The sequence below is a fragment of the Scyliorhinus canicula genome, chromosome 3, assembly GCF_902713615.1.
Source record: "Scyliorhinus canicula chromosome 3, sScyCan1.1, whole genome shotgun sequence".
Taxonomy (NCBI): Eukaryota; Metazoa; Chordata; class Chondrichthyes; order Carcharhiniformes; family Scyliorhinidae; genus Scyliorhinus; species Scyliorhinus canicula.
In genome coordinates this window covers 221,970,144-221,982,900 of record NC_052148.1, presented here as the reverse complement: position 1 = coordinate 221,982,900, position 12,757 = coordinate 221,970,144, and the positions used below count along the sequence as shown (strand labels likewise).

The 12,757-nt window shown below is 43.9% G+C and overlaps 1 protein-coding gene across 1 annotated transcript in view; it reads right to left on the bottom strand.

Annotated features, from left to right (window-relative positions):
* The window catches only part of gucy1b1 (guanylate cyclase 1 soluble subunit beta 1), a 107,091-nt gene extending 94,570 nt beyond the window's left edge, over positions 1-12,521 (bottom strand). Inside the window, 2 exon segments of the mRNA XM_038792288.1 lie at positions 11,806-11,879; positions 12,441-12,521. Of these exon segments, the coding sequence (XP_038648216.1) occupies positions 11,806-11,879; positions 12,441-12,443 (77 nt within the window). The 5' untranslated portion in view covers positions 12,444-12,521.
* Positions 12,522-12,757: the final 236 nt, after the last annotated feature.

Here is a 12,757-nt window from a genome sequence, read left to right as displayed (position 1 = left end):
CGGGATGTGAAAACAAAAGTTATTGGGGAGTTTCCGATACCCTCGACACGACGGCAAATAATGCGATTTCTTGGTATGAGTGAGTTTTACCAGAAATTGTACCGAATTTCAGCAGTGTGGTCGCTCCACTGATGGACTTGCTCAAGAAGCGTAACAAATTCCAGTGGACAGCGGAGTGTCAGCAGGCATTTGACGGCATGAAGGCTGTGTTAACCACTGCTCCTGTGTTAGCCTTCCCAAATTATACGAAACCATTCAAAGTGGCTGTTGATGCGAGTGATGTGGATGTAGGTGCGGTGCTCCTACAAGATGACGACGAAGGATTAGAGCGGCCTATTGGTTATTTTTCAAAGAAATTGAATTCTCACCAGAAAAAGTATTCAACGATTGAGAAGGAGACGTTGAGTTTGGTGCTGGCTTTGCAACATTTTCACATTTATGTGACCAGCAATCCGCCTGACACCGTTATATGTACTGATCATAATCCGTTGACGTTTTTGGAGCGTTTCCGGAATAACAATGCACGGCTGGTTCGCTGGAGTTTATTGTTACAGCCATTTCATTTTAAAATAGTACACGGGGCAGGATGAGAAAACGTGATAGCCGATGCTTTGTCACGAATGTGATGAATGGAAGCAGTTTCAGTTGGAGGAAGAAGAACAAACAAAAAATTGACTATTTTATTATACTTGTTTGTGTGTGTTGTTTAGTTGAAACGTATGTTTACTGTGTGCATTTCTTAAAGGATCGTGAAAAAATGAAAAATGAAACCATCTTGAAGGTGATGGTTATTTTTTTCTTGGGGGGAGGTGTCATGTCAAAGTATCTTTAAGAAAGAGGTGTTTATAAATGGGTTTGTATATAAATATCTGTAGTGAGAGTACCTGTAAGAAATGGATGTTTATTACTGCAGTAATGTCAGATAGTGGGTGGAGCTGGGCTGTCTGTCAGTTTTTTACTTTCGTTTTAGGCTGTTTGCTGCAGGGTGTGTTTTAGTTTCGTTTTCAGAGTTTGATAGCTGCTGTCACAGCCAGAATGTGTATGATCTCTCTCTCTGTAATCTAAAAACTGTAAATCGATCCTTTGGTGATTTAAAACTAATAACTGCTCTCAGTAGTAACCTTAACCTGATGTGCTTCTGTTAAAAGTTATTTTTTAAGTCTTATTGATGTTAAAAGGACAGCTTAAGGATTACGTAGTGGTGTATTCTTTGGGAGTTGTATTTGAATTAATGGTTGCTAAGATGTTCACTGTATGTTTTAAAAAGGTTAACTTGAGTTCGTAGAATAAACATTGTTTTGCTTTAAAAAACACTTTTCCATTTCTGCTGTACCACACCTGTAGAGTGGGCCGTGTGCTCCCATACCACAGTCTATAGAACATAGAACAGTACAGCACAGAACAGGCCCTTCGGCCCTCGATGTTGTGCCGAGCAATGATCACCCTACTCAAACCCACGTATCCACCCTATACCCGTAACCCAACAACCCCCCCCCCCCTTAACCTTACTTTTTAGGACACTACGGGCAATTTAGCATGGCCAATCCACCTAACCCGCACATCTTTGGACTGTGGGAGGAAACCGGAGCACCCGGAAGAAACCCACGGACACACGGGGAGGACGTGCAGACTCCGCACAGACAGTGACCCAGCCGGGAAAGTTGTGGGTCAGGTGAACTCCATGATACACTTTGAGGTTCTCTAAACCCTGGCCCATAACAAGGGTAGTTGTTCATATATGATTGTGAGTAAACTTCTTAAAGATAGATAATGGCCCAGATCTTCCTGGGCACATTGCCACTCTCCACATGTTTTCTGTGGTCTGGTATAACTGCCAATTTTCACCTGAGAATTTTGATTCACGATGAAGCAGAAAAGGACCAAGGCAACCTCTGCAGGGTAAGGCCAGAGAATGCAGGTGAGCCAAAGGAAGGAGATGCTACACAATCCTTTCTAAAACGCCAACTGCCATATTCAGAAATGTTTTTAAAGGTCTTAAGTCAACAAATGAATGAATTTGAGTTTGCAAATAGATGAGTGAGTAGGTGGGTGAGCAGGCAGGGCTGGTTTGGAATTGATGGATGGAGGGAGTCTGGTCAGGGGATATTGGTGGGAGGAAGAGTAGGGTTGGGTTGGGTTGGGTCAGATCAGGCATAGCTGGTTCAGGTTGGAGGTTGGTGGCGGGAGAGAATTGGGATGGTTGCGGTGCTCAGTTCAGCTATTGGGCTAATCTCGGAGTTAGATCAGGGATTAACCAGTGCAGGTCGAGGAACCAAGTCAAACATGGACATGGAAACCTCCTGCTGATTACCACGTACCAACCGCTTCAACTGATGAATCAGTACTCCATTTTGAACACCACTTGGAGGAAGCACTGAAGGTGGCAAGGGCGCAGAATGTACTCTGGCTGGGAGGCTTCAATGTCCATCACCATAAGTGGCTCGATTGTACCTTGACAGACCAAGGTGGCCAGGTCCAAAAGTATGTAGCTGCTAGACAGGGTTTGCAGCAGGTGGTGAGGGAACCAATAAGAGTGAAAAACATTCTTTGCCTCATTGTCATCAACCTGCATCTGTCCATGACAGTATCGATAGAAGTGACCACCTCACAGTCCTCGTGGAGACAAAATCATACCTTAACATTGAGGATGCCCTCCATCGTGTTGTGTGTCATTACCACTAAATAGGATAGACTTCAAAGAGATCTAGCAACTCAAGATTGGTCACCCACCAGGCCCAGTTGGCCACTAACAGCAACAGAATTGTACTCAACCATAATCTGTAACCTCGTGGCCTGGCATGTCCTCCACTCTACCATTACCACCAAGCCAGAGGATCAACCTTAATTCAATGAAGAGGGCAGGAAGGCATGCCAGGCGGAACACCAGATATACCAGGTGAGGTGAGAGTGACTGCCCTCGACATCAAGGGAACATTTGACCGAGTATGGCAGCAAGGAGCCCCAGCTAAACTGAAGTCAATGGGAATCGGGGGGAAACCCTCTGCTGGTTGGAGCTATACCTGCTGCAAAGGAAGATGGTTGTGGTGATTGGAAGTCAATCATCTCAGTTCCAGAACTTCAGTACAGGAGTTCCTCAGGGTAGTGCCCCAGCCCCTACCATCTTCAGCTGCCTCATCAATGACCTTCCTTCCATCATAACTTAGATGTGTGGATGTTGTTTGATGAATGATCAGCACCATTCATGACTCCTTAGTTACTAAGGCAGTCGTTGTCCAAATGTAACAGGACCTGCACAATAGCTCGTTTCCGGAGGTTTCCCTATCACTGAAGTCAAACAGACTGGTCTGTGATTGCCGACTTTTTCCTTGCACCCATTTTTGAACTAGTGTTTAACAAATTACTGGAGACGGAGTCCACCCCACTGGCAACGTTGGCTTTCCAGAGATCGAGGCATCCTCTTCAGCACTAATAATTAAAACACATAACCGCTCCCCCCTCCCCTCCATGGTCATCAGGACCCGTCCACGAATGGGCATGGATACTCGGAACCCTCATTGAACGCCCCAGCTGAATATCCCCTGGAACCACCATCAGCAGTGGAGACGGTGTCAGGAGCAGTGAAAGATTCTCGGGACCGCGCACTCTCTCACACACTCGCTCACACATTAGGCAAAGCAAGCCACCAATGCTGAAAGTTTAAAAAAAATAACGGAACACAATCATGAGCAAGAAGAATGACAGTTCGAAAACTAGCTTGCCACTGAAGTGGGTAGGTTCAGGGCCACAGGGACCACGCACGTGGCGAAGCAAAACGGGCTGCGGAGAACAGAGATTCAGTCATCTACCGGCTCTGTACAGACCACTACTCAGGAAAAAGTCAAACCACAGTCAGGCAAAAATAAAAAAATTCCAAGTTGCTTTGTAGATAAGGGGATCATTTGTGCCAGAGATCCAAAAGAATCGGAAGAAGGATGTTGGCTGAAGCATAGACTCTGGGAGCCAATATCCAGAATGGCAGGAAAGACAGGCACCATGAATGTATCTGATGAAGACTGTGAGACTTGGAGTTCGTGTGAGGAGAGATTTCAATTATATCTCATGGCAAATCAAACACCAGAGGATCTAAAGGTTGCAACATTTCTCAGTTCAGTAGGGCATAAAACTTTAAGGCTGCTACAAAATTTAATTCATCCTGCAAAACCGAGAGATAAGTCCTCTATCAAACTAATGAAAATTTTAGGAGGACATTTCTCATCTAGACTGTTGTTGATTGCAGAAAGGTTTTAGTTTCACTGCCATAGTTAGGAAGAAGGTGAAAGTATTTTACAATTCATAGCAACTTTAAGAAGGTTAGCAAAATATTGAGATTTTGGTGCAACACTCGATGACACTCTTCGTGGACTCCACAGTGAAACTATTCAGAAAAAGCTGCTTACTGTAAGCGATTTAACTCTCAAAGCTGCTGTGGAAGTTGCCACATCTCTGGAACTAGCAACAAAAGAAGCTTCACAAATAGGGGCTGGAGCAAAGATCCACAAAACAGATACCACAAGGAACAAGGCTGTAAGGATAGCATCATGTCACTGATGTATACAGGTTGGACACTCAGCTGGCAGTTCTGGAGTGGAGAAAATAAGTGCAAGAACTGTGGCAAAAAGGGCCATATTGCCTAAAAGGGCATGTTGAGCTCAAAAACCTCTCCAACACCGAGGATGTGCAAGAAAAAAATTAATCTAAGATGACTAGCCATGTCTAGCACAGTGGTCAGCACTGGGACCCGAGTTTGATTCCCGACTTTGGTCACCGTCTGTGTGAAATCTGCACGTTCTCCCTGTGTCTGTGTGGGTTTCCTCCAGGTGCTCCGTTTTCCTTCCACAACTCCCGAAATGTGCTTGTTAGGTGAATTGGGCATTCTGAATTCTCCCTCAGTGTCCCTGAACAGGCTCCGTAGTGTGGCAGCTAGGGGATTTTCACAGTAATTTCATTGCAGTGTTAATGTAAGCCTACTTGTGACATCAATAAAGATTATTGGCATTATAAATTAATAGATGAAGTTCAGGAGCACTCAGAAGGCAACGTATGCGAGCAACTTCAGGAGCTGAAACTAGGCGTCTTATTGTTGCGGGGAGATCGACAATGTTTTCAGGTATATCTAAAGCTCAAAGGTCACAAAATCAAAAATGAAAGTGGATACAGGTATCGTTAATGCCTTAGACAATTTATAATCAAAAGCTGAAGCATCTGCCTTTAAAACCGGCAAATGCGATCCTAAAGATGTACACAGAAGAGATTGTGCCATTAAAACGGTGCATTATGGTGAAAGTAGGAGCATATGGAACGATGGCGGAGTTGCCTCTTCACATTGTGCATGGAAATTTTCCTGGCATTATTTGGTGGAACATGGTTGGCAATGTTTGGGAAGACAGGGAAGCAGTAAATCAATTTGTGGATTCAAAGAGAAACCTGCAACAACTTTTGTTGAAATATGAGATGGTGTTCGAAGATTCACTAAGCTTGATGACTGGAGTTGAAATGCAGCTAAAAATCAAGCCAAACAGTACTCCAAAATGCCTTAAAGCTAGAACCATACCAAATACCATTAGGCCAAAAGTCAAAGAAGAACAAGAAAGAGTAGCCCAAACAGGATGCATTGAACCAGTTGCTACAAATATTTGGGCAACACCAGCAGTTCTTGTAATCCACGAGATTTTAAAATAACGACTAACCCAGTATTGTGTGCTGTACTATCCACTGCCGTAAATTGAAGACTTGTTTGCTAGACTTTCTGGAGGGCATAAATTCAGTAGATTTGATTTTTCACAGACATATCTGCAAAATCACAGCCGCTACTCACCATCATGACGCAAAAAGCTCTGTTCTTTACAGAACACTTTGCTGGAGGTCCATGTCACATGACTTCCACCTCTCCGCTCTGCCTCTGACAAAGGGTGTATATTCCTTTGTCTGTGTTCCTGAGACTTTTCAATGTTCCCACCATTAAAACTTGAGAGGAAGGTTCTGGGATCCTTTGTCCTAGCAGACGAATAGGCTCAGGTTGGCGAGGCCTGGCCGATTGTCTTTTCATAATTATTTTTGAATTTGGTCTCTGCAGCCCACAGGGGGTCGCTGGAGTATCTTCAGAGACAAAGAGGTGCAGATTTCTGTGATATTGTCATAATAGCTCCTTTGTTCGAGGGTCATGAACCGACACAGCTTCAGCCACTTTAAAAGGTCCTTTTCCAGTGTTACAAATGTTAGGTATTAACCATGAAGATATCTATATATATATTTTACAAAAATATATAGTGTGAGGTCTTAGTCACCTGACCGGATATACCTATGTCACTTGGACTGTAGCAGTTCAAGGTGGTGCCTCACGGAAGGGAACGTCTGATCGCCTCTGCCTCCTGTACATTGGCTACAGAACAGAAGAATGCACAGATCGAGAAGGAAGGTCTGGCGGTCGTCTTTGCGGTCAAATGTTTTTACCAATATGTTTACGGCCATCATTTCACTATTATTATGGACCATAAACCTTTGCTCACACTTTTCAATGCGGATAAAGCGATCCCGCCCATTGCCTCCGCATGGATCCAGCACTGGGCCCCATTGTTAGCCACCTACGAGTATTCCTTTGAACATAGGCTGGGGACTCAAATCGTTAATGCCAAAACACTGAGAAATCTGCCTTTACCGACTGGTCCCTCATCGACCCCCAGGGTGGTCAAGGTAGTCGCAGTCACTGAATTTCTTCTACTCCTTGCCTGTCACGGAATTCCGGATCCAGACAGATCCGGTCCAATCTAAAGTTCAGCACGTGGTGCTGTATGGAGGGCAGCATCAACTTGCTTCCAGGCAAGTTGCGGGCATTTTAATCCAAGCTCTCCGAGTCCAGCGTGGAGGATGATATCACGCTGTGGGGCAGGCGCGTTCACATCCCTGAAAGAGGTCAGGAGTTGATCTTGAAGGATCTCCACAACGCATATCCAGACGTGTCCAAGATGAAAATGCTGTCACTAAATTATGTATGGTGGCTGGGCGTATATGTGGACATTGAGAAAATGGCCGAACGATGCTCTGTTTGCCAAGAGCATCAGACGTTCTTACAACATTGGGAATGGCCGCGGTTTACTGCCGACTTTGCCAGTCCATTTCAAGGATCCATGTCCCTCTTGTTGATGGAGGTCTATTCGAAGTGGCTGGAGGTGCACAGGATGGCAGCAACCACATACCGGGCAACCATTGTGACGTTACGTACATCGTTTTGCACTAATGGCATCCCTGAAGTGCTTGCCATAGAAAATGGCACTCCGCTTACAAGTGAGGAATTCGCCGGATTTCTGAAAGCAAATGGGGTGCGGCATATTTGTACCACCCCATACCACCCGGCTTCTAATGGCCTCACTGAGCGAGCTGTACAAAAATTGAAATGGGGCCACAAGAAACAATCTTCACGATTGCTGGACACTAAGCTGGCTCATTTCTTGTTTTGCTGCAGGACCACACCTCACGTAGTAATTGGAGTGGCCCCTGTAGTAATATCATGGTTGTGTTGTAATTCACTGACTGACCACTAGGAGTCTCATTAGTATATAAGTGAATGTTAGAGTCAGGTGACCTCAGACTTACTGGGGAGCTGGGAGAGAGATAGTGGTTTGTGCATGTCATACTGTTATTCATCTGTTGTTTTGTATATATTTGGCCCACAGTTAATGTTAATAAATTGTTTGTAGCTTTAGCTGCAAGTGTTCTTGTAATATAAATCAGGCCATCCAATAAGAACATTACATGGTACCAGGTTAGTTGGGATTAAATACTGAGAAAAAACTATCAGTCTGCCACGAGGTCCACAGAGACTTGACGATTTTGCAGACTGCAAGAATGAACCACATGGAGTTTTTGAAGCCATCAATGAGTCTCAGATTTCATGGTAATGTGGACAGCAACTGGCATGTGTTTAAACAACAATTTAATCTATTCCTTACTGCAGTAAATTTAGGAGATCAATTACCATAAGGTAGCGATGCTCCTAACAGTGGCAGGGCCAGAAGCAATTGCTGTGTTTAGATCATGTTTACAGAAGTCAAAAGAGTCCATAGATCATTTCATCACTGATTTAAAATTAAAAGCTAAAACCTGTAATTTTTCTGGAATCTTCATGATTCAGGACCAAATTGTGTTTGGTGTGAATGAAAAAAGCTGAGGAAATGGTTGCTGAGGGAATCGGAGCTGTCTTTGGAACAAACAGTTCAGATTTTTCAGACTCACCAGCTAGCAGCACAGCATTCTAAAATGTCTATCAGTAATGGTGGTGTCTTCTTGGAGGAAAGCACTCCGGTTGCCGCCCTTTTTCCAAAAAGGTGGGAAAGTTCTGAAAAAAGGCAGGAAAGTTCCTGCAACTCCTCACCCACCAACAAACAGGTTAAAGATCAGGATGATGTATATCTGCGTAAAATATGTGGTCAAAGGCACAAATTAAGGCAGTGTCCAGGGTTTGGCAAGTTTTGTTCCAGATGCAATGGGAATAAAATCACTTTGCTCAGAATTGTTACTCTAAGCTCAGTCCCAGATCAGTCAGCACAGTGGAAGACACAGTCTCCAGTGATCAAACATTTCTGTTATTACTCCAACAAACAATAAAGAATTATTTTTTGGAGACATCAAAAACTTCTGCAGCACTTTAAAAAATGCAAACTGTGCTTCATTTAAAATAAATGCCGTTGATGAGGACAAATGGCTGCTACCACTTGAAGTGAATAGTACAATGATCCAACTGAAGTTAGACACTGGTGCCAAGGCCAATTTAATCAGCATAAAAATCTAAAAATTCAGCCAATTAGAAGAAATCACAAAATATCTCTGAGAGATTATAATGGTCAAACATTAAATGCGATGGTGCTTGTGACCAGAGTGTGGTGGTGAAGAACATAGCTTGTTCCGTCCCATTCTGTATTGTATCGAAGGCTTGTATTCATTGTTAGATGATCAGTCCTGTGAAGAATTAGGTCTAGTGCAGTTGGTATATAGCATCCACAAAAGATTGGATCAACACTCCTATGATTCTGAGAACGTTATCAGCAAATTCTGTGATGTGTTCACATATGAGTAAGGAAAAAATGCTGTTCTTGGCCAACTGATCATAACCTGGCAGGAATAAAAACATACATTTCTACAGTTCTCATCTTCACACCAGTAAATTAGGAATAATGTGGCAAAATCAATTATGTAAATATATGAAAGCTTCATGTTAATTTATTTAACAAGAATATTATAAACTATATGCCAAATTGTCAAGTAGAACTGAATATACATAAACATGTATCTCATGCATTTTTCAGTGCCTCAGCAGTTTTCTTTAGAAACTACGAGTAAGATCGCGTGTTCAGTAGGTTTCACGAAGAGGTTCTGAGTCTTGTATGGTTGAGCATTTGTGTTTGTTGATAACACAACCATATATATGGGGTGAAAGAGAAAATGCTGGAAAATCTCAGCAGGTCTGGCAGCATCTGTAGGGAGAGAAAAGAGCTAAAGTTTTGAGTCCGATGACTCTTTGTCAAAGCTAACAGACAGAGAAAGTGGGAAATATTTATACTGTGGAGTGAGAATGAAAGATGAGTCATAGCCACAGAAACCCAGGGAAACCGGGTGCTCCTGGCCACAGAAACCAAGGGGAAAGAGTGCTAATGGCCGTCCCCAGAGAGAACAAAAGATGTAAAAAGAAATGAAAATCACTTATTGTCACAAATAGGCTCCAAATGAAGTTACTGTGAAAAGCCCCCAGTCGCCACATTCCGGCGTCTTTTCGGGGAGGCAGGTACGGGAAAGGTCAAACAGCAGGGAAACTAACGTCAGAAGATGAACTGTAGATGTGGGGGGAGGGGAATGGGGAAGCAAAGAAGGGAAATGTTAAGGAAGGGTGGATAAGATTGTGGGGGGAATTAAATATATATTAAGAAAGAAAGAAATGGTAAAAGACAGTTCAAATGAAATGGGATGAAAACAAATGGGTCAAGGTGGGGTAGAGCTGATCATCTGAAGTTGTTGAATTCGATGTTGAGATCGGAAGGCTGTAGCCTGCCTAACCGGAAGATGCTATGTTGTTCCTCCAGTTTGCGTTGAGCTTCATTGGAACATTGCAGCAGGCCAAGGACAGACATGTGGGCATGGGACCGAACCACGTTCCGATGATGCCACTTTCCAAAATGGTGCTTTGAAAATGTGTTCCTTCTTCCTCAACCGTGATTTCCCACCTACAGTTGTTGACAGGGCCCTCAACAGTGTGCGGTCCATCTCCTGCGCCACTACCGTCGCCTCCTCCACTCCCTCCCAGAACAAGGATAGAGACCCCTCGTTCTCACATTTCATCCCACCAGCCTCCATATGCAAAGCATAATCCTCCGCCATTTTCGCCAACTCAAGCATGATGCCACCACCAAACACATCTTCCCTTCACTCCCTCTATCAGCATTCCGCAGAGACTGTTCCCTCTGAGACAATCTAGTCCACTCCTCTACCATTCCCAGTACCTCTCCCATCGCCCATGGCACCTTCCCATGCAATCGCAGAAGGTGTAACACCTGCCCCTTTACCTCTTTTTGTTTAACATCCCAGGCCCAGAACACTCATTCCAGGTTAAGCAGCGTTTCACTTGCATCTCTTCCAATTTGGTCTATTGCATTTGCTACTCCCAATGTGGTCTCCTCTATATCGGAGAGACCAAACGCAGACTGGGTGATCGCTTTGCTGAGCATCTTCAGTCTGAGCGCATTCAAGACCCTGACCTTCCTGTTGCTTTCCATTTTAACAAAAGATCATGCTCCCATGCCCACATGTCTGTTTTTGGCTTGCTGCAATGTTCCAGTGACGCTCAACGCAAACTGGAGGAACAACATCTCATCTTGCGGTTAGGCACGCACCAGCTTTCCGGCCCCAACATCGAATTCAACAACTTCAGATGATGAGCTCTACCCCACCTCGACCCATTTGTTTTCATCCCATTTCATTTTAACTGTCTTTTACCATTTCTTTCTTTCTTAATATATATTTAATTCCCCCACCCCCCAATCTTATCCACCTTAACTTAACCTTTCCCTTCTTTGTTTCCCCCTTCCCATCTCCCCACATCTATCGTTCATCCTCTGATGTTAGTTTCCCTGCTGTTTGACCTTTCACATCTTTTGTTCTCTCATCTTTCATTCTCACTCCACAGTATAAATATTTCCCACTTTCTCTGTCTGTTAGCTTTGACAAAGAGTCATCGGACTCGAAACTTTAGCTCTTTTCTCTCCCAACAGATGCTGCCAGACCTGCTGAGATTTTCCAGCATTTTCTCTTTCGTTTCAGATTCCAGCATCCCCAGTAATTTGCTTTTGTCCATATATATGGGGTATAGCCCAAGCTATGAGCTAACGCCCTGCTTGATTCAAAATAAGTCTCTGCCAAGTTCACAATGGACCCTCACCTCATGTATGTGTCCCCTTACATCACACTGTGGGTGGCATGGTTTCCCAGTCCCACATTAATCCTTGATAGTCCAGATACCCTTATACTACACGTGCATCCATTGGCTAAACAAACAGGAGCCTTGGTTACCCTCTGTGCATCTCAATCTAGCTCAAATTGATGTCTGGGTTTACTTAGGAGTTTATGTTGTTACCGAGACCCGCGCAAATGGACCAATTCAACCTCTGATCCTTGACTGAGATCGGAACCGAAACATTTCTGAAACACGTTCAACTGCACCACATCTTGCATTAACACAAGGTGAATATGCAAAGCACAGGCAACAACTGTAACTCGGTGTGGAACAATCGGGTTGATTTTTGTTTCTGAGCCATCACTTACTTGATATCTTCCCACACCTGAGGTCCATAATTGCGTAGGATTAATAATTCCAGGGCGTGATTTACGAAACCATACTGTCAAAAAAATAAATAGCAATATGTGTGACTTTTACAAAAGAACGGCACCGAAAATTCCAAGGCATTCGCGGCGCAACAGTGAAGTGGCAACAACTATGCTGTTACTAGGGAAGCCATGAAGGGAAAGCCATGAAGGGAAGCATGAACGCCTTCCCCAGGGTCAGCCGATAAACCAACAGTGTCTTTCAAACACAGACCCAAACTGTCCTGGGTTTTATTATCAGCACCATTTTATTTGCACGGCTGTCACTTAATTTAACAAACTTGACATTACAACATCCCTCTGCTCCCCTTCCAATGCATATGCATTATTATCGAAGGGGGAGAAAGACCGAAAATAAATGATTTTGATTCAATGAAAATAAATTCTACAATAAAGACAAATAAAATCCTTCCAGTCCAGCTTGTTTGAATACAAAAGCACCCCCCCCCCCCCCCCCCCCCGCCGTGTTTAATCCAGTGTCATAAAAATGAAAACACGAATCAATAAATAAATGCATATAAATATTTCATGTCCATGCACACGTTTTCACTGTTGACGAGCGTACATTCGCTTACCATGTTGATGTTAGCAACCGTTCCTTTTCTCCTCACTGGAACAGACGATCCGTCGCTGACTGTAGGGGACGCCAGGCTAGTTCTGACTGTCAGGCAACGCCGTCAATCAGATGGAGGTTTGGTGCTTCACTGGCAGCGAGCCAAGGAGCAGGAACCAATCAACACCGGAGGGAGCATTGCTCTTATCTGAACTCGCTGGATGGAGGGTGCACACCGCAGAGATCGTTCACAATTTGCACACGGCAAATTAAAGCCAGGGACGATAAAGTACAACAACGCCAAAAAACAGCAAAGAACATGAGTTACTTCGATAACAA